The sequence below is a fragment of the Opisthocomus hoazin genome, chromosome 2 (assembly GCF_030867145.1).
Source record: "Opisthocomus hoazin isolate bOpiHoa1 chromosome 2, bOpiHoa1.hap1, whole genome shotgun sequence".
In the NCBI taxonomy this organism is placed as follows: domain Eukaryota; kingdom Metazoa; phylum Chordata; class Aves; order Opisthocomiformes; family Opisthocomidae; genus Opisthocomus; species Opisthocomus hoazin.
Window position 1 is genome coordinate 80,238,327 of NC_134415.1, and position 21,742 is coordinate 80,260,068.

At 46.4% G+C, this 21,742-nt stretch overlaps 1 protein-coding gene across 2 annotated transcripts in view; it reads right to left on the reverse strand.

The window, feature by feature from the left end:
* SOBP (sine oculis binding protein homolog) overlaps positions 1–21,742 on the reverse strand; it is a 118,291-nt gene that overhangs the window by 49,437 nt on the left and 47,112 nt on the right. The window contains exon 5 of one of the 2 annotated variants that reach the window (XM_075414273.1): positions 1,783–1,878. The exons of the other annotated variant lie outside the window; for it this stretch is intronic. Within the exon in view, the coding sequence (XP_075270388.1) occupies positions 1,783–1,878 (96 nt within the window). The remainder of the gene's footprint in view (positions 1–1,782; positions 1,879–21,742) is intronic. 2 annotated transcript variants of the gene reach the window in all.

Consider the following 21,742-nt stretch of genomic DNA (forward strand, 5'->3'; position numbering starts at 1 on the left):
TTTTCAATCAAAATGATACATGACTTATTTTATATCATGTTGTCTCCCACCTCTTGTCCTGAACTCCTCCAACACTGAGCAGCCCTATTGACTTCGGGGGCATCTCAGTATGCTGTGATGGTTCACCAGGCCTGATTTGACCAGTGGCACAGTAATTAAGCACGGCCTTGAAGGAACAGTTTCATTTGTTTGGCACAAGAATTGTGACTGCACTGAGGAATTGCTTTTTGTGTTTGTCTAGTTTCCCCCCTCTTAGGACGCAACCCCTGCCACCCCTGAAACCAACAGGAACTTTGCAAGGGTTTAAGAGGAAGCAAGATCAGGTCTTACAGGTCACATCGCTTTTGCCTGGGGAGAATTACACTGGGAACAAACTGACCCTTCCGAGGGATACCTGTGGCTCTAAAAAGCACTGTTGTCACCCAGCCAGGGGTTGGCTCAGCACAGGGGGTGCCTGGGGCGGGTAGGAGAGCCTGTGGGCCCACTGCTGCAACTGTGGCCAAGATGCTCTGTGCTCTGGCCAGTACTCTGGGCTTCTCTGATCGACTGCTTGAACCTGGGGGCCAGCTTCGGCGCGGGGTTCTGTCAGCTCAGCAGCTCAGCTTCGCTGGATGTTGCACCTGGGATACCGAGATTAGCGTCTGGCCCTGCATCTTCTACGGCGGAGGCAGACCCGGCTTTTGATGCAGAGGAACTGCAGTTTGCTCCTCCACTGCCGCCCCCCTCTTCTGGAGTTATAACAAGGAAAAAAGTGGTGTTGTTTCAATATATAACCCTGTGTTCTGACTCCCCACAAATCCTTCCATTTAGCCAAATGATACATTTTACTTAAGTACAGCCGAGAAGAAAGGCAAATGTGAGGGAGACATCTACCACTTCACCTAAAACTCCCTTTCTGAAAGCCAGGCATGAATCTCTCTTGAATGTATTACAATTCCTTCTCTGTTTACTTTAGGCAAACAGAAAAACTCATCGTGGAGCACTCATTTTCACAAGCTAATCAAGAACATGAGGTCCCAACAGATTCATTTAATAGAAATATAATAGGCATTCGTGCTTGCTTTTAATCTTGCCTAGCTGCAAATGCTAAAATGAACAGCGAATTAACCCTGCCTTGGAACAGAGATCCTTTCACAGCTGATATCATCTCTCTTACGGCTTGTAAACACTCCAGGCTCCCTGTATGTGCTTTCCTGGCTTTTGCTCTTGCCCCGCCGCAGAGGAGAGGAGAGTGGAGGAGAGGAGTGGAGAGGAGGAGAGGAGTGGAGAGGAGAGGAGGGGAGGAGAGGAGCAGAGAGGAGTGGAGAGGAGAGGATGCTCCCGCTTGCATGCAGCTAGGAAGAGGGGGAATAGGCGAGCTCTAAAGGGAGTACCGCGTGTCAGCAGAACGAAATGTGGCGACGCCGCTCGAAAACAAGGCAGAGCTAAAACGTGGATGGGAGAGTGAGTTTCGGGGCGCCTCGGGGGTGGGGGGTGGGGGGGCCCTTTTCGTGCATCACCAGTCGCTCCCTGCATGGTTCTCCCTGATTTACCGTGCAAGACAAGGTAGTACGACAAGGCCATTCACGTGCTGTCATCAAATATAAGAGATTTTTCAAGCAATCTGAGATCTTAAACGGATAGCAGAACTAGCATTAGAACGCTAAACAGGAAAAATAAAAAAAAAAAAACCTATCTTATTTCATAATGTATGTCATAATGAACAAAAGCCTTTAAAAAAAAAAACGGTTTTCACTGTGCTAAAGTAACAATCTAGACTTGTTGTAAGTATGTTATTCTTACAAGTAGTTCGCAGTTATTCTTGAAGGCAAGTCTTGGAGTTTCCTTAGCATAGTGCTGCTGGGGAAAATTTTCAGCATGTCCATCTTCATCTCTAGCCTGAAGGGAAATATAATGGCCTATTTAGGGACTTACAAATAATGGAAGGAAAAAAAAATAGCTAAAAGCATAACAGCTCAGATCATTAAAACAGACGGGAATCCCAAAATACAACATTATTAAAAAGTTTCTTTAAATACGCAGTACACCTTTTAGATATGAGAACTTGGGATGCTGTTTTCTTACATAGCTTAGGTTGAACATGCAAATTCATTGTGGTGTAATAATTAGAACAACAAAAGACAAACCCAAAACGAAATATTTGAGCTGGAAACTGTGAGTAACTCAGGGTTTCAATTTACTCCATTGCATTTTTCAGGATTACATTACATATGTACTCATTCAAACTTTTGGAAATGCTTAAGCAATCCCTAGATAATGTACTTGTATTTTCAGTTTAACAGCAAGGCCAAAAAAAAAAAAGTTTTCATACTCATAATTTACACGTAATACTATTACAGATAAATGGATTCCCCCTCCATGTTTAAGTGAAGCTTTGAAAGGAGCAATCATCTAGCGAGAACAATGATCCTTCAGTCAAATGCGGTCAAAATATTTAATGACAAAGATGCATTAAAAGTTACCGGTTATTTGGAACTACGCTGTTAATTAAGAAAGCTGAAGTTTAAATGGAGACATTACCAGAGCCCATTAGCAATCCTGCTTGCATATAGTATATTTCCCTTCTCATCTACAGTGTTTTCTGCTTTCGAGTTAAAGCAAAAGGGAGAAGCAGGTGAAAGGAGGAGTGTCAGCAATACACTCATTACACTGTTCATTTGGGTGACACTTGCACTCCGTTCCGCTCCATCTCATCTGATCCCTGACTGTTCGCTCTCTCCCTCTCGCAGCCTCCCGAAATTCACAGCTGAGCTGTCTCCCTCACATATGGCTTGCATATAATTATGCACATTCCATTTTACACTGCATTAAAATGATGAGCTGCTGGCTCCCTGCCAACCTATTTAAATCAGCCCCTGCCCGAAGAAGCCAGGGAGAGGAGGAGGGCAGAGCTGGGGGGGCGGACAGTCAGGGGGACGAGGGGAGCAGGCGGAGGTGATGGGGTGAGGAGCAGGTAGTCCCACTCCCCATCCCCCCAGATACCCCATGTCACCTCCCTGGGACGGGGGTTACGGGGGTGCCCGGGCACAACCTGTGCCCATCGCAGCGGCCGCGGCAGCGCCGGCGTATCCTTCGCCCCTTGTGCGGCGTGAACTGCCTGTCATCGCATGTCACACTCCCAGTGCCCAGGCTTTTTCAGCGTTGGCATTTATGAAAAGATATTTACACCTTGTAGGCTCTACGGCTTGTTTGCCTTCAAATAGGCTTCTGCCTCTCCCCAGGGAGACGGGGTGGGAAAGGGCAGCTGTGGGTTACAAGCACCAGGGATTTTTAGGAAAACGTGAAGAGGTTGCATGTCATCAAAAGCCCTCTGACTCCAGTGAGTTTTGACTTGGGCCCCTTCTTGTCAGCCATGGGGCATGAACAAACTCTGCCCGATAGAAAATACCATTTTTAAAAGTGCGAGGTTTGTCCAAAAGTATGTTTTGAGTAGTACCTACAATTTACGACTATTACAAGAAGTGGGAAGTGGGAAACAAGTTCATTCTGCACGTTTCCTAGCAGCTTATAGGTATTTTCTTTCACTGCCCTCAATAGCTGCAGGGTGGAAAATGCTTAAAATTTTTCCTTCAGACCACAAGGAAGAGGCAGAGCATTCCTGAGCACCTGAAATCACATTTATACTGATGAAGGCTTAAATGTATTCTTCTAATTATTAGTTTGAAATTGAAACCTCTCTCACACAATAAATCTACCTCCCATGCTGCATGGAATAACAAAGTCCAAATTTGCCTGTGTTTTGTCAAAAAAAAAACCCAATTCTCATTTTGAAAACAAACTTTGTCCTTTGCTCTCCTCCATGAAGGAATATGGGCAACTCGCTGAAGCTCGTCCAGGTCATCTAGAAGACAAGTGGGGGACGAATGCTTTAAAAATGCCTTGCACAAATAGAAATGGACCTGTCAGCTCGGGATCACAGGTGCCAATGGGATGCTCAGTGACAGAGCGCTAGCGAGACGTTGTGTGGGGCACAGGTGTCACGTAGGGCTCTGAATGCTGCCGCTGCCCCCAGACCCCTGAAATTGTATCTTGGCACTATTCTAGACATTGTGCACGTGACGGCTGGCACGTTGTAACCTGCCAGTGACCCTCTGGAGCATTATCTTGGTGCACGCACACACCTTGTAAAATGAAATGGATATCAGGGTGTTTGTAGTGCATGTGTCAAAATATAGAGACAAACCTCACCGACCTTGACCCGCTTACTAAAGTTGCCAGTTACACACAGGTTATTCACCCCTGCTGACGGCAACCTGGCCCCCCTCCTACTGATCCAAACCTTATTTTATTTAATTTTGGATGTCACCAAAAATTCCTAGTCTCAAAACCAGTTTAGCTACATACTGCTATCATTTACTCAGGCATCAAAAGTAAACCTAGTTTAGCTAGCTGCTTTCCGTTGTAAAAAATCCCTGTTCTCAGCAGTCAGGGCTAATTCTCCAGTTGCTTTACATGAATTCATTACTACCATCTTCCTATTGTAAATAATTTGCAGAAGCAAATACTCTTACAACGTTCAGCGCTGTTCTAAGTGTATTAAAAAAGTGGCTCAGGGTTTATCTTGCCATGGTAATATTGTGGCATGTCTGCATCTATACCGACTCACTCTCAGTCGCTGCTGCACACCAGCAAGCGACTGCCTCAGCTCCCCAGCATCTCGACCTCACTCACAGCAGGCTGGCATCTACAGCTTCTCCATCAGGCCTGGCTGCCATGGGATGTATTTCATGTGCTACTGTTTGAAAGGAAGCAACTGGAAAAAAAACAAGCCGAAACTGTGACCTCTCTGATTTTTTAAAATGCTTTTAAACTGCTAAAATCATTATAGAAATGCTTTTTTCAAAAAACGTATGTCCAAAGTGCTAGATGCAATTGTTTGCATATATGCAATATATGGTACAGCTGCTCTCACAGCACGTTTTGTTCCAGGACAAAAAAGGCTTCAGCTCCTGTTCTGAGGCCTGGGACTGTGATGAGCGCTGCCAGTTTTATCAGCGCAGAACTGCTGCAACTTCTCTGTGGCAGCGCCTCTCCTGGGACCTACTGAATCTCCTAATTCAATAGCGTCTACTGGCAGGCAGCCGCCTTCCCATCAGCTGCCTGGGATCCGAGAGGGAAACCTGACCATCACCAGCCCGTGGGATGCCGGGCTGGACGCTCAGCAAAACCGGCGGCGCTCACCCTGCCCCGGCTGCTCCAGGCAGCAGAGACCACCTTGCCCAAGGAACGGTGTTGGCAAGGAAGATCTAGCAAGGAAAGTGCAGTCGACGTGGTGGAGCTGGCTCGGCTGTAAGGTCAGCCTGATGACGGGTTTTGCGGGCAGCCATGGCCATTAATTGCAGGTTAGATATCAGGAAACCCTTCTTAATGATAGGTACAGCAAAGCGCTGGGGCAGATTGCCTAAGGACACTGTCAAAGGCCCATCACTGGAGTTTTTTAAGAGCAGATTAGGCAAACACCTGTCAGGAATGACAGGCACAGAGTAGCTCCTGATGTGGGGAAGCTGGACGGATGAGAACATCTCCTTTCCCAGGTCCCTTCCCTCTGCTTTCTAGCACTGAGCTTTGAAGGAAAATGGCAGGAGGGTAAGGAAAAACATAATTTATAAAAGAACAGAAAAAGGGATCTGAAAGGACCTCTTTGAATACAGAATCGCATTTGATGTTCAGAGATATGTGTACTCGTTAATAAGTGCATGATGACAACTATCTTTGGCTACATAAAGTGTGCTATCTGTTAGTAAGCCAGCCAGCCTATATTTGTGAAAGATGCCAACAGTTTGGAAACAGACAATATATTAAGTCAAGATTCCTTTTTTTAACAAGACAGAGGAAGAACAAGCTACAGCAGAATTTCCTCCTCTCCCAAGTGCACGGATATTTGTTTCTCCTTATTCCAGAGAAAAATGATCTTGATCCAGACAGTGGATTTCTTAGCTTCAGTGTAAGTCTTTTCACGCAGCCTTAGCCTTGGCAGAGGAAATCTGTGCTTACATTTTAATACTAAGGGAAGGATCTTACGATAGTATAAGTCACAAGGCAGGCTGAACAGAATAATTTACTGATGGAACTTGTTAATGCAAAGCTTCCACTAAAATGGGACAATGCATTTGCAATGAAAACCTACTGCTTGGTCCACAAAAGTTTAATGCCACTTAACTGAAAACACCTAACATCTATTTTCTAAGAGTGACGGCCACTTGAGTAATGCAGTGACAGAATGTTAGCCTGCTTACTCAGGATAAAATTGCCACCTAATTTCCATAAAAGTCCTTTAAAACAGATGAAACATGGGACCGTTACCCTCCCCAGCATGTTTAATGCAGGCATTGGTTGAACGTCTCTGGCAGGACAAAAGAAAAGTTGTGAGAAGTTGAAGAGCGTTGCTATAGAAGCACAGATAACTGCACTGAGCCTGCCGTCCCGCAGCGATGAACAGAGGAAGTTCACATCACCCTTAATGCTATTGTCTCCGGAGGCTGGCTGCAGATGGGAACAGAAAGCCGTGTTTCCGTTTCCACCACAAAGGTTATCTCTCCTGTCATTAAAGCTCGAAGGAAATCCTCAGGGAGACCCTAATCCTTGAAATTCCAGTTCCTGTGCATTTCTGTTGTCGCACATAATCAATTATCATGCTCTCTACATTCACTGCACCAGCAACGGTAAAAATAGCGCTAAACTTCCATCTGTTGAATATATGCTTCCCAGAAATATTCATGTACTTGCTATGGGCTGGTTCGGCAGGGGAGTCCAACGTCAAGGTGCCAGGTCGTGGCCTCATGCTGGGAGAAGAGCAGGGTCAGGGTCAATGGTCCAGGGAGGACGTCCCTAGTTCAGAAACTCTGCAGTTGCAGGAGTGAGTGAACCCTAGGCTCAGGGAAAGTCTTTCCTCAGGGAAAACTCCCACTAATGTTCTATGAGAGGTTTGCTCTTCACAAGGATTTCAGGATTTTCCTGATTTGTGGAGTGATGGAATAAGCGGTATTTATTAGCTTGTTGCCACTCCATTCACTAATCTCTACAGATGTAATATTTTGCCACTCCAAGCCTCTAAAATCTTAAGCTTTTCAAAAAAATCCCAGGTAATGTGAAACATGTCAAAACAATGTTTCATAAAATCTCCCAAAACTCAGATCATAGAATCATAGAATCACAGAATCATAGAATCATAAGTTGGAAAAGTCCTCTAAGATCACGAAGTCCAACTGTCAACCCAACACCACCATGCCTGCTAAACCATATCCCGAAGTGCCACATCTACACGTTTTTTAAACACCTCCAGGGATGGGGACTCAACCACCTCCCTAGGCAGCCTGTTCCAATGTCTGACCACTCTTTCAGTAAAGAAATTTTTCCTAATATCTAATCTAAACCTCCCCTGAGGCAACTTGAGGCCATTGCCTCTTGTCCTATAGCTAGTTACCTGGGAGAAGAGACCAACACCTGCCTCATTACAACCTCCTTTCAGGTAGTTGTAGAGAGCAATAAGGTCCTTCCTCAGCCTCCTCTTCTCCAGACTAAACAGCCCCAGCTCCCTCAGCTGTTCCTTATAAGACTTGTTCTCTAGACCCCTCACCAGCCTCGTTGCCCTTCTCTGGACATGCTTCAGCAACTCAGTGTCCTTCTTGTAGTGAGGGGCCTGAAACAGAAGACAGTACTTGAGGTGCAGGCTCACCAGTGCTGAGTACAAGGGCACGATCACCTCCCTACTCCTCTGGCCACACTATTCCTGATACAAGCCAGGATGCTGCTGGCCTTCTTGGCCACCTGGGCATACTGCTGCCTCATGTTCAGCCGGCTGTCGATCAGCATCCCAAGGTCCTTTTCCAGCCACCCCTCCCCAAGCCTGCAGCGTTGCATGGGGTTGTTGTGACCGAAGTGCAGGACCTGGCACTTGGCCTTGAGACTCATACAGTTGGCCTCGGCCCATTGATCCAGCCTGTCCAGATCCCTCTGCAGACCCTTCCTATCCTCAAGCAGATCGACACTCCGCCCAGCTTGGTGTCATCTGCAAACTTACTGAGGGAGAATTCAATCCCTTCATCCAGATCATTGATAAAGATGTTAAAGAAGACCGGACCCAAAACTGAGCCCTGGGGAACACCACTTGTGACCTGCCGCCAGCTGGATTTAACTCCATTCACCACCACGCTCTGCGCTTGGCCATTCAGCCAGTTCTTTATCCAGTGAAGAGTACACCCATCCGAACCATGGGCAGCTAGTTTCTCCAGGAGGGTGCTGTGGGGAACAGTGTCAAAGGCCTTAGTAAAGTCCAGGTAGACAACATCCACAGCCTTTCCCTCATCCGCTAAGTGGGTCACCTAGTCATAGAAGATCAGGCTGGTCAAGCAGGACTTGCCTGAACCCATGCTAGCTAGGCCTGAACCCCTGGTTGCCCTTCACATGCCCAGTGAGTGCACTCAAGATGAACCACTCCATAACCTTCCCCGGCACCAAAGTCAGGCTGACCGGCCTGTAGTTCCCAGGATCCTCCTTCCAGCCCTTCCTGTAGATGGGCGTTACACTGGCGATCATCCAGTCATCTGGGACCTCTCCTGTTAGCCAGGACTGCTGACAGATGATGGAGAGTGGCTTGGCCAGCTCCTCCACCAGTTCCCTCAGCACTCTTGGGTGGATCCCATCCGGCCCCATAGACTACTAAGTGTTCAGGTGGCACAGTATGTTGTTAACTGCTTCCTCCTGAGTTATGGGAGTTTTATTCTGCTCCCCATCCCTGTCTTCCAGCTCAAGGGCCTGACTACCCTGGGAATAACCAGGCTGACTATTGAAGACTGAGGCAAAGAAGGCATTAAGTACCTCAGCCTTTTCCTCATCCTTCTTGGCAATTTTCCCCCCCCCCCCATCCAATAAGGGATGGAGATTCTCTTTGGCCTTCTTTTTGTTGTTGATGTATTTGTAAAAACATTTTTTGTTGTCACTTACAACAGTGGCCAGCCTGAGTTCTAGCTGGGCTTTTGCCTTTTTAATTTCCTCTCTGCACGACTTAACAAGACCCCTGTACTCCTCTTGAGTCGCCTGCCCTTTATTCCATCAGTGGTAGACCCTCCTTTTTTTCCTGAGTCCCAGCAAGAGCTCCCTGTTCAGCCAGGCCAGTTGTCTTCCCCGCCAGTTCATCTTGCGGCACATGGGGACAGCCTGCTCCTGTGCCTTTAAGACTTCCTCCTTGAAGAATGTCCAGCCTTCCTGGACCCCTTTGCCCTTCAGGACTGTATCCCAGGGGCCCTCTCAACCACCATCCTGAACAGGCCAAAGTCTGCCCTCTAAAAGTCCATGGTGGTAGTTTTGCTGGCCCCCCTCTTTACTTCACCATGAACCGAGAACTCTGTCATTTCATGGTCACTAAACCCAAGACAGCCTCTGACCACCACATCTCCCACCGGTCCTTCTCTGTTAGTAAACAGCAGGTCTAGCAAGGCACCTCCCCTGGCAGACTCACGTACCAGCTGCATCAGGAAGTCATCTTCCACACACTTCAGGAACCTCCTAGACTGTTTCCTCTCTGCTGTGTTGTGTTTCCAGTAGATGTTCGGTAAGTTCAAGTCCCCCATGAGAACAAGGGCTAGCAATTGTGAGACTTCTGCCAGCCTCTTGTAGAAAACTTCATCTACCTCTTCATCCTGGTTGGGTGGTCTATAACAGACTCCCAGCAGGATGTCTGCCTTGCTTGCTTTCCCCCTCATCTTTACCTGTTAGCATTCGACCTTGTCATCACAATCGTTGAGCTCTATACAACCAAAGCAGTCCCTAACATACAGCACCACCCCAGCGCCTCTCTTTCCTCGCCTATCCCTTCTGAAGAGCTTAAAGCCATCCATCACAGCACTCCAGTCATGAGAGTTGTCCCACCACCATCAGTGAAAATAAAGGACATAAAAAAACACTGGTTGTGTATCACATTCTTACCATTTACATTCCAGTAAAATCGAGGTTATCGCTTTTGCCTGACCTCTGGTGACCACCCCAGGTTAGAGGTGACCACCCTACCCAACATTTCCCAGCCTGGGGTCTCTCTGCCAGCAGTGGCTTTCTGCACGTTTGGTGGTGGTCTATGAAGAGCTTGCAGATCACGTGCTACTAACTCCCCTTGTTTCCAGCTGCTAAAATGCATTTAAAGACAGCTAAAAATACATTAAATACTTTCCTAATGTTATTTTTCCATGTAAGCAACTGCTGTAGTCACCACAGGAATGTTATTTGATCGCCAAGGGGAGGGGAAGTGGTCCACGAGACAATCTGTCTACTGGAGGTGATCTACAAAGTTAAAAAGAAACTGGGAATATGCCCTCTTATAATTTCTTTATTAAGTATGCAGAGGAAAACCAGAAGGGCTTTTGCTGACTTTTTCTGTGGCCTCCTCTCCTCTCTCCCTACACCCACCACCCCAATGCACACACGAACACACATACCAAGACACAAGTGCGCATCTCCACCCATTACTTAAGTTAGGAATTGAGGTCTTGTCTACACTGGAAGAAGTCACCAGTGGACAGAAACAGTATACATGTGAAAAGCAAAACCTTGGGACCGTGCACGCGGCTCTTCCCAGGTCCTGAGCAGAGGGTGTACCGCTGGAGCCAGGTTCGTCCCATTTTGTAGCCCAGGATCTATCCACAGCTTTCCTTGTAATCTCTCCCTGCACTCAGCTGCTCCTGGCTCCTATATGTTACAGTACAGACTCCACAGCTGCACAGTCACTTTCACGGAGAGTGAAGTTATACGGTCACTGAGAAGGAGCAAAGATGTCCCCACAAAGATGCAGTCCCTCAGTAGAGCCTGAGGTTCATTTCCCTGCAGGCATCCTTGGCAAGACATGGGCCCCTACCATTGGCATATCTCTTGGTAAGAGCTGCTTATGCTTTACTGTGATATGTCCATTGGAAACAGTGGTGAATCTAGACCCAAACTCTAACCTGTGTTCAAATTTTAGCTGGTATTTCAAAAGCAAATACAAAATCTGAACGCAACACCACTAATGGCAGACTGGATTAGAAGAGCATCTCGATGTGGATTCGAGATGCTCTTCTAATCCAGTCTGCCATTAGTGGTGTTGCGTTCAGATTGGTGTGGAAATGCCTACGGGAGCCAATGGCCTGGCCAGTGTGATCAAAACTGGAGAAAATACATCATTCAGAATAGCCTGCAATCTTCTCCATTGTGATGACAGAAGAAATACTCCCTGACTTCAAAAATAAATAGTCACCAGGTCAAACCTGCTATTCCAACCAAACCCAACCCACACCCCCTCATTGTCCCTTTCTGAACAGGTGTAAAAACTCCTGGGAAACAGGCAGTTTTGCTGAGAAAAGCTGCCCCAGAAAAAATATATTACGAGAAAAAAGGTGAAGGTGCCAATCTGTGGAATGATAGGGCAGCGTTTCTGAAATTATCCTCGTCAAAGCAACTCAGGAATGTCACGTTCATTTTCTTGCATATCTGAAGCACACTAAAAAATCCAAACAAATGTGCCTGAAAATCTGATAAATGGTTATTTATGGATCCTTTCTTTTTTTGAATAATGCTTGTCTTCCACAGGCTATGGCTCCAAACGGTCCAGCTTTATGTATTAAATTTTTTTCTTAGAATTTCACGGTATAAAATTACCCACAGTTTATATTTAAAATGCAAGCTGCAAACTCTATTATAATGTAAGTAATATAAGTGAATCAAAAGGAAATACTAATAACAGTACTACTCGAGTGCCTGCTAAAGTCATAACTTTCGTCCTACTGTGTTTAAAAGTCACTCAAAACTTACACCAAAAAAAAAAGGATTAATCTCTCTAGATTCTGTGCAACTTTTTCTCCCTTTCTCCCAGTTTTGTTTCATATACTTTATAGAAGAACCCTGATTTCCTGCTGGACTTCCCATCCTTCCAGGAAAAATCAGGATTTTCTTGTTCTATAGCTTGCAATGCTGTACATTTATAGCCCCTTGTACCACAGTCACAAAATGCTTAGGAAAAACTGATGATCACCTTCAGTTTCACAATACATCCAGAAAGAGCAATTGAAGCAAAAATAGCAGTGTCTGCTACCCTGGACCACTCTTCTAATTTTTATAGGAAGAGGAGTAGAAGGACTGAGATGTTAAAAGACTCCGGCCCACAAGCGAGCAAAGGCGGTCCAGCCTCGATCCAGTTTCTCTAGCAGGGAACTGCCTTATGCTCTCAAATGAAAACTCCCCATTAAACCTCATTTTCTCATTGCATTCCAGACTTTCGCACCTTTTTCCTTCCTCTATCAGCTAACAACCAGGCAGTTTCCGCAGCTTTACCGGCTTCCGCGGGACTGCGCTACCCTTTCCCTGACAGTACACAGCATCGTGATGCATGAGAAATGTTCAGATGGTTACCTCACGAGTTCATTTTTCAAACTGCACAAACCTTTACCCATATTGTAAATTTTTAATAACCAGTTTCGAATTGCCAAAGAATAGATATGATAACAAACACATAACATCGAGATAATTTGAAATAAACTTTGTTTATTGCCCCTTTGAACACTTCTTCAACAAGTCACAGCTGCGTGGGACCTTCGCAGAAGTGACCCTATCCTACTAATCTCCCTTCTGATTCACAACAGCCCTGATCCAGAGACACTAATTGACCACGCCTGACAGTTATTGCAACTTATTCAATAAGTAGCCTAAAATATGGCTAGGAAAGCAATGAAAATATACTACAGACTGCCCAGCAGATTCCACTTTTATAATGGGTAGCTCACACCAGCGTAGCCGATAAGCTTTCCCTCTCTCTTTGCACTCCCTGCTTATTATAATTTATGAGACAAAAGCGTTTCCCAAAGTATTCTGCGTGGTTCCCTGTCAGGAAGCTCAAGTATCCTTTCTCACTGCTGCCATTTCTACAAGGGTTGCCCAGCACAGATGAGAGGCTGCTGTGCAGGGCAAGCACACGTTTCCAATCAGCCTGACAGAGAAGCAGGCAGGCAGAAAAACAAAACACAACGCCAAGGGAGGGAAAAAAGCTCCTCAAATGTTGGTTACGGTTAGCTAAGGCTCACAGACCAAACAAGTCACTGTCCCTAATGAATTTGTTTCAATACATCTGCTTATTCCAAGCTTCGGCGTTGTAAATACCAGAGCAACAATGCGGATTTTCTCTGATTGCGGTGTCACGTATACGATTAATCATCTTGACTCGGAGCATATTTTTTTAAAGCAATTGCAGGCTGGTTTAATGAACTCCTCTCCCACTGGCTTTTATAGACTAGTCATGATCAACATACCATTAAGATAAACCTCGCGCCCCATCCCTCCCCTCTCTGACAGCTTGCCTTATTTGCCTCACAACCGTCAATATCCAATTAAGAGGCAACGGATTTGATCAATACAGAAGGTAACAATAAGACTTAAACAGCTGGTAAATTCCACATGTACTTTTTTCTTTAATTCCCACCTTTGTGGTATATAAACAGTTCTGCACTTTGAATAAATGCGGAGAAGGAAAAACAACGGCCAGGTCTGGTTGGCAAAGCTTTCCTTCAAATGGGCTGCCTGCAAGCTACTCCGCAGCAATAAATGCCTGTCTGGGGTCCGTGCAAGACAGGCAGGATCCTGTTCTCTGTATTTTCTGTGGCCTTTCAAAGGGTGAAAATAGAAATCTCTCCCTGCTTTGCTTACAGGCGACATGCCACTTGGGCCATTCACACATGGAAATGGGGGGCCGTAGTATTATTAAAGCCATCACTTACGAGCTGGGTGAAGGGATGAGTGGTCTGGAGAGGGGGGCAAAGCCCAATAGGAATGGAGCACATGCAGGAGAATGGGCAAGGAGAGGGTGAGAAGAAAGGAGGGGAAGCTTTGATACAAACGACATCTTGTACAACCTTAATATAATCTCCCAGTCTTTCTGCTGATGATGAATGGCTGCAATAAAAGGTGGGATAGTGGCACATATAAGCAGCACAAAAGCAAAAACTGGCTGGTGGTGAGGAGCATTCGTTATAATTCCTGACAGCCCAGCTGGAGGTCAGGGACTGAGGTCACCATATCGCCACTGGCTTTGGGTCTAACATCAGGTACAGTACTTCTCCCTCCCCTCCCGCCACCTTTTTTTGAGGCCTTTATTCAAAGTTTTACTGTCAAAGACAGTTTGCAGAGTAATGGGCTGATAAAGTCCAAATGAGGTAGCTCTCCTTTTCCAGGATTTCCACTCTTCTTTAAAGAAGAAGAAGTCATGACCATGGGGGATGCCATGCTCTCACTGACAAGCGGGATGTAACTCAAACACCTCTGAGCTTGTTCCCAACACAGGCAGAAAGTTATTTCCAAATCACAGTGGCATGCCTGAGTTTTCCACTGCCCGCTGCAAACCCCTATCACCCGGAGGGATTCCAGTAACATATATCATGTCTCAAACCAGGAAACTGTCTGTTCAAACTCTAAGGAAGTTCAGAGCATGCAGATCCTTTCAGGCAATGGGAGGCAACCAACTATAATTTATCCTCCCAACTTGCCTTGGGATTTGAGAAGTCCCATTCTGAGTTTTCTCCCTTCTGTCACAGTAAGATTCTAAAATGTGCTGAAAAACACCTCTGTCTTCCCAGTTTCCTTCATAACCTTCTTCCACAGGGAACAGTTGTCTGTAGATCCTTGGCCACATTTCTGAGCCTACAGGAATCTACTTTAACTATTCCCAGCAGTCTACTTCTGGCTAGTGTTTATCAGACTACACCTTTGTTTTCAGCTCTGTGCATTGTTATTAAAGAAAAAAAAAATATACTACCCTAACTCTTAAATATAGGCTTAAAAATGGGGATGCTTCCACTAGAGAAAGGAGAAGGTAGAAACACATTCATGATCGTTTTGTCTTCTGCACTGACTCCAATGGCTTGTTTGCCACCTCTGTCCCCGACACGACCTGCCTGGCCCCTTACCACATGGCAGAGGCTTGCGTGTTTTGCTGTCCTACCACCTTTCCTGTAACCCTGATTTGCTCTTTCCTACTTCTCCCCTGCAGCTCCTGTCTTGAAAAGCATCCCTTGAGGCCGCACCAGACTCCTGCACATTCCCAGCTAGCACTGGTGTGTCCTCATGCGTACGCATGAGCATGTCCACGCCATCCTTCCCATTCAGTGTGGCACTATCCGCTTTTTAAAGTTTCCATGGATTTATTCCAGCCTCTCATGTGCTGGTCCCTTATATAACTCCTACTTGTCCAACACCTCCAATACTTAGCCAGTAACCTTGTTTACAGCTCTGGCCTTCTTAAATGTTTCCTCACTGTGCAATGGACTATTTGGTGTCGCCTCAGATGTGTACTCATTGCGTTGCTGGGCCCACCAAAGTCCAGCTGGTGGCCTGTGCTGTAGGTCTGCTGCCACAGGTCTGTCCCATTTTCTTCAAAGATAGAGCTACTGCTTCCACGGGGAAGAAAAGAGATGGAAGTAGGACATTCCTGTGCATGGTGGGTGCCACAGCCCCAGAGCTGGGAGCTGCAAAAATCACACCCCCCGCACAGTGAGTGCCGCTGGCTCCTCCATTCAAGGGTTGGGCTTGAAGCAGCCAGGTGGGATTTGCAACATTCAGAGAGCGAAGTACTGCTGGTGTTTCTCCACTCCCAGGCTGTAAATCGAAAGCCTGCCTCTTCTGTCACCAGTGCAGAGACTGAGATCTATCTCATTTTAGGGCAGAGTGAAAATAACGTCTCTGTTTAAGCAGAGTACAGAGAAACTTGTAGAAATGCGGCCTTCAGTGTTTCAGCCACCGTGTACAGCTCCACAAATTCCCCATTGTTCAACCAAGATATAGAGTTCTTTATCTTGGTCACAGCATGTATTACAGCAGGAGGCAGCAAGGCTTGGGGGAAGCTGATGCTCTTGTTACTACCACTGCACAGAAGTACAAAAGCATCAAGCAAAGGACCAGCCCTAAATAACACTTTCAGCACATTCTTACTGTACTGAATATTACTGCTACCTGAAAAACTTCACGCTATTTTCTACTCTGTATCTGATTCCATCAACATCCAAGACCCAATTCTCTCACCTGCATCCAGACCGTTCTGCATTTGGTATGAGGTTTCTAACAGTCAGTTACAACAGTCGGAACAGTCACAGTCTTAACCTCTGTTGCTCTTCGTGCACTTTTTCAATCTATCTGTGCCTAAAGATCCTCTAAAGTGAAGAAAGCACCTGCTTGCCCTTCACGCAATCACCAGTAAAGCTAAGCTTAGGCAAAGGCCAGAGCTAGCAAAATAACCACCGGGCTAGTGACAGATATTCAGCGTAACATAAGATTGAGGCCGATAGACAGGAAAATCCATCCGTGTTTCTCAGTTCTACTAGAAGGAGGAGCACCGTGGTGGTGGCCGTCATCGTGTTTTCTTTAGCAACAGGTTCGTCACAGAGAAAAGAATCTGAGGAATTCCCTTTTCATACTCCGAGTGTGAGTTCCGGGAACAGCATTACAATTTAAATTAATTACAGCTAACTAACATTCATGTCAGTTTATTACAAGCATCTTCACCATCGATGCTGTGAAACGCAACTTAGTGACTTTTTTTGCAGGGAATGAGATGGAACAACCATTTGTCTCACTTGCATTGTTTATATATTAATCGTTGAATTGTTGCTAATAATATTAATCTCATTATGCTAATTACATGTGTTCTGTCTTTTTACAGTAGCATTCCTTCCAGAATTAGACTGCTTCACACTTCTCCATTGTTCCTCTCTCTCAGTTTAGAAACCTGATGGGGAATCACTGGCATCGAAGAAAAGGGAAACGAGTATTGAGCATGAGGAGCTGCAACATCGGCTGCTTAGCAGGAATGGGAAACCTATGGGTGTTCTTTAACAACCGGCACGCTTCACAGCGTACACTGGCAGAACACTTCACACGGTGGGAGGAGAGGTTTAAAAACTTGGACCACCATAACCCTTTAAAAGCAGCCAGGATCTCTTTCCGAAAGTCTAGGTCATGTGCCTGGCACTGCGTCATATGGTGTCTCTCTTCCGCCATTTGTTTATTTGCTTCTGGCAGTTTTGGCAGTGAGGTATCGGAGCGAAATGCACACCACTCCATACATATGGTGGGAAGAATCTAGTGCATCAGTTGAATGCATACTGTACTGTATACACATTCTGTTTTATCTCTGAGCACAGCTGTGCTGTAAAAGCTTACAAAATGTGAAGCCTTCTGTGCAGCAAAAACATCGACAGGAGAAGCTGGCCTATAACTTATTAGGTTGTGACACAAGCCAAAAAAAGCCGGAGATAAAGCTGACAACGCCTGGCATCGTGATGAAAAGCACAGTGGCTCAAGTTAAAGAGGGAGCGTCAGCCCTAACTTCATGTTTTGGGCTTTCACTGCTGTGGGTCACAAATAGCATCGCTGGCTTCTTCTAGGACAATGATTCCCAACCACGGCGCATGGCTTCCAGCTACTGACTGGCAAGGAAACACACGTGCCATCCCCTGGTGCACCTCTGCACCCAAAGGACAGCATTCAAGGAGTGGGTGGGCAAAAGCCAAAGAGCGGTCATGGCTCTCTTCCTCACCCAGCACAGTAGCCTTCAAGCTATGATCAGTCCTGTGTCTCCTACTCCCCCAGCTCTTTGGATTGAAGGTAGTGGAAACATATGGTGGGAAACTCTCCTACACTGGACGGGCCAGATGTCCAAGTAGCTTTTTTTTCTACCACAACCACAAAACAGGGACTCTTTGTTTTAATCTGAGTAAGAATGGCTACACTAGGTCAGATCTAAAGTACCCTATCATAGAATCATGGGTTGGAAAAGACCTCTAAGATCATCAAGTCCAACCATCAACCCAACACCACCATGCCTGCTAAACCGTATCCCGAAGTGCCACATCTACACGTTTTTTAAACACCTCCAGGGATGGGGACTCAACCACTTCCCTAGGCAGCCTGTTCCAATGTCTGACCACTCTTTCAGTAAAGAAATTTTTCCTAATACCTAATCTAAACCTCTCCTGACGCAACTTGAGGCCATTGCCTCTTGTCCTATCGCTAGTTACCTGGGAGAAGAGACCAACAGCTGCCTCATTACAACCTCCTTTCAGGTAGTTGTAGAGAGCAATAAGGTCCTTCCTCAGCCTCCTCTTCTCCAGACTAAACAGCCCCTGCTCCCTCAGTCGCTCCTCATAAGACTTGTTCTCTAGACCCCTCACCAGCCTCGTGGCCCTTCTTTGGAGACGCGCCAGAAACTCAATGTCCTTCTTGTAGTGAGGGGCCCAAAACTGAACACAGTACTCGAGGTGCAGCCTCACCAGTGCTGAGTACAGGGGCACACCCTAGCCCACGCTTGTCTCCAGCAGCGGCCAGTATCACCCTCTTGTGCACAGTCTGAGGACCAATGGGCCGGAGGTACAGCCCTGCCACAAGGGCAGTGGGAGTGGGCATGTGAGAGGTTTGATAAGTGAGTTTGGCCTGTATGTCCACTGTTCCTGGATTTTTTTACACATACCTCACTGTGCAGCGCCGAGCTAGGTGAGATTGTAGTACATCTCCTCTCCTCCCTACTGATGGACTCCATACACGCTTGTTTGTGTAGGCAGAGCAAGTGTGGTGAGTAAGCAAAAGAGGGAAGGGAAACACAAGGTGGGGTGGCATTTTTAGGATGAAGAGAGACTGCCCTGATAAGAAAGCCATGACTGGAGACTGTCCTGGGTTCAGCCAGGACAGGGTTAATTTTCACCAGAATCCAGGAAGGGGCACAGCCAGGTGGGCTGACCCAACCCCAACCTGGCCAAACAGAGCAGGGTATTCCACACCATGTGCCGTCATGCTGGGTTCCTGGGGGGGGGCGGCGCGGCAGGAACTCTCTCACCGCTCGGGAGCACACAGCGGCGGTTTGGTCCCAGAGAGTGGTTCTGTTGTGCGGGCTCTGTTCTGCTGGTTTGTTTTGTGTATTCCCCTTTTCTGTATCGTTGTTGTTCCTGTTCCCTCTGTTTGCTGTTCTGTTAAACTGCCCTTATCCCGACCCACCGGTTTCTGCCTCTTTCTTTCCATTCTCCTCCACACCCCGGCGGGGGGAGGGGCGGCCGCATGGTGCTTTTGTTGCCGGCTGCAGCCGAACCAGAACAAGACATTACTTTTCCTCCCTGAGGAATCAACTCCTCACGATGCTGAGCATCAGGGCTGACTTGTGTGCTTCCTCTGCATGCTGTGAGGGCTCCCTCGCCAGAGGAAGCCTTGGCTAACGACTGGGAAAAAATCCGTCCTGCCCAGCCACACCACTGCCCAAGACGATAGCAGGTCCCATACTGAGCCTCTGGCTCCAGCAGCTTCCTTGACAGCTACAGCTTGTGGAAAGCACAGCCTTACGGTGGGAGAGCACCCCGGCATCCTGCAGCCACTCAGCCAGGAGAACTGGACACTTTTCACCTCCTCACCCAAACTTACTTCTCTGAGGCAAGACCCAACAGATCCCCAGGGGAAGTAGAAGCCTGACCATCTTGCCAACGGGAACAGAGGGAAAGACGCTTCCCATAGGAGGCTTTCTCCCAGCCTCCTCCACATCCCTCAGCTGAGAGGGGGCTTCCCTCCTCTGACGCAGTCATGACGGCATCTCCAACCCGAAAGGCATCGGAGGAGTCCTGCGGCAGGGCACTGGCTCTCAGCCCACTCCCACCACAGCCCTGCGCCCCAGGGCTCCCCTGGAAGGACGACTGCCTTGCCCAGCATGTCATCACGAAATACAACCCCCAGCCAAGTTTAGTTCGTCTGCCTCGTCTCATGGGAGCGTAGCTGCGGGGCTTCGCCATTGCCCCGTGTCCGCTGTCTTCTTCCCCAGCCCAGCGGGTGGCTCCCTGCCTAACTCCATGGCAAAGGGGAAGAGGGACACAGCTGTCACACTTTCAGGGTGGAGACAAGAAATGGCAATTTAAGGCTCAGCCAGACATTTTGTCACGTCTCCTATCAAAGATATGAAAAAAAAAAGAAGTAAGGAAATGGGAAAATAACAAGCTCTTGCCTCGAGCAGTAATTGCTGCTGATGTTAGTTCATTTTCAAGAACCGACTTTAACTGTATCTTCACACTGGATAAACCTTCTTTTTCAAATATTATTTTAAATACTTGGCAGGCTCCTCCTTAAAACCAGGCCACGGTCTGCACTAAAGGAAATAGTATCAGTGAAGGGTAATCAGAGGTTTGGAACAGCTCTTCTGTAAGATATTAAATGACAAGGACTTATCCACTTAAAAAAAAAAAAAGGAAGAAAGATGAGAACGAATATGATAGCAGTCTGTGTAGGATGCTATATTATTATGTTACCAAAAAACCCCCCATCTTGCTGTTGCCAAAAAAAAGTGGCTACTGACTATTAACTAACCACTGCTTCTCAGATTCAAAAAGTTGGATGTTCAATAAATGTGTAAAAACAAGTGAAAGAAAATACTTCTTTGCAAAACAAGTCACCAAGCTGGGTGGTGTGCAGGCCAAACCTACGCACGAATCCACAAGGAGTTCTCCTGCATTCTCGAAGGACACATTCGTCATCTATTAACAACAATGGTACGAGCGCTCCCACGCTGGAGTAGTTGCAAGGAATCGGTACAGAGATGGCCTCGATGTAAAGAGCCATGAGTCTGGCCTGTGGAGTGCAGGCTGGCTTCAGCTGGAGTTTTGGGACATTCGTGCTCAGGCTCTTGGAATTGACTTTGGAAATCGAACTCTGGATCTGGTTTCAAACCTCGAAAGCAACCCGTGAATATTAGTTGGGGCTATCATTTCTACCTCCAGACAAAGGTAGACAAATTGTTGCTGAAAGTGGTGAGAAACTTCAGAGACAGGGTTAGAATTTAACACGCACAGCAAGCACACCTGGTTGCACTCTACATTGGCTGAGAGATGGAAGGGCAAAACACATGCGCATCTCCTGGTGGTACTGAACGTGCACTAGCTTTTCTTATTATACTTGCTCTAGGAAAAGTTTGTCATTAAAGGGCTTTTGGAAAGCCAGGAGGTCAGAGCTTCTCTGGCCTTCCAGGTCTGTTCACACCACAACCATTTTTCTGGGTGTCCACTCCTGTTGTGAGAAAGCCGAGCGCTCTTCAAGCTCAACAACTTTGAATATCCTGACTTGGGTCAAAATGAGACAACTGGACTTGGAACATGTAAATATCCACATGGAAGCATGCAAATACAATGAGGAGTACAACAGAGATAAATTTTGCTCCGATTACTCATTTTTCTTTCTTCTAATTTTCCTGCATTTGTGAGTTCAATGGCATGACTATCCAGGAAAACAACTTAGGTTATACTTATAGAGATACATGAAGGAATCAGAAATGTCATCACTCTCATGATGCCTTTCAGCAGGAGTTTAAATCTTTCTCTCCTGATCTAAGGAATGCAGAGCTGCTCAGAGGAATTCAGACAATTGCAAATGAGCATTGCAGAAAACACCACTACTGGAATGGGAGCTTGCTAAGTATTACCAACTACACAGACACTTTCCCTATAACACATGAGCAGGAAGGGAAAAGGCAATTATAGATGTTAGGAAATTATTTTGTCTAGACACTCAGCAGGACCTTTAACATTTTCTTCACTAAAACTGTGATTTAAAAAAAAAAAAATACGAGTCTTGGACATAGTTTTAACAAACTTTGATACTACAGTTTTACTAAGTATACTACTTAGGTCTTTCAAAATCATCTTCAATAGCTCTATTGGTTTCTACGAGACCCTCTAATCCATCTCAAGACCCTCAAAACAGTCTCTTGCTACTATCA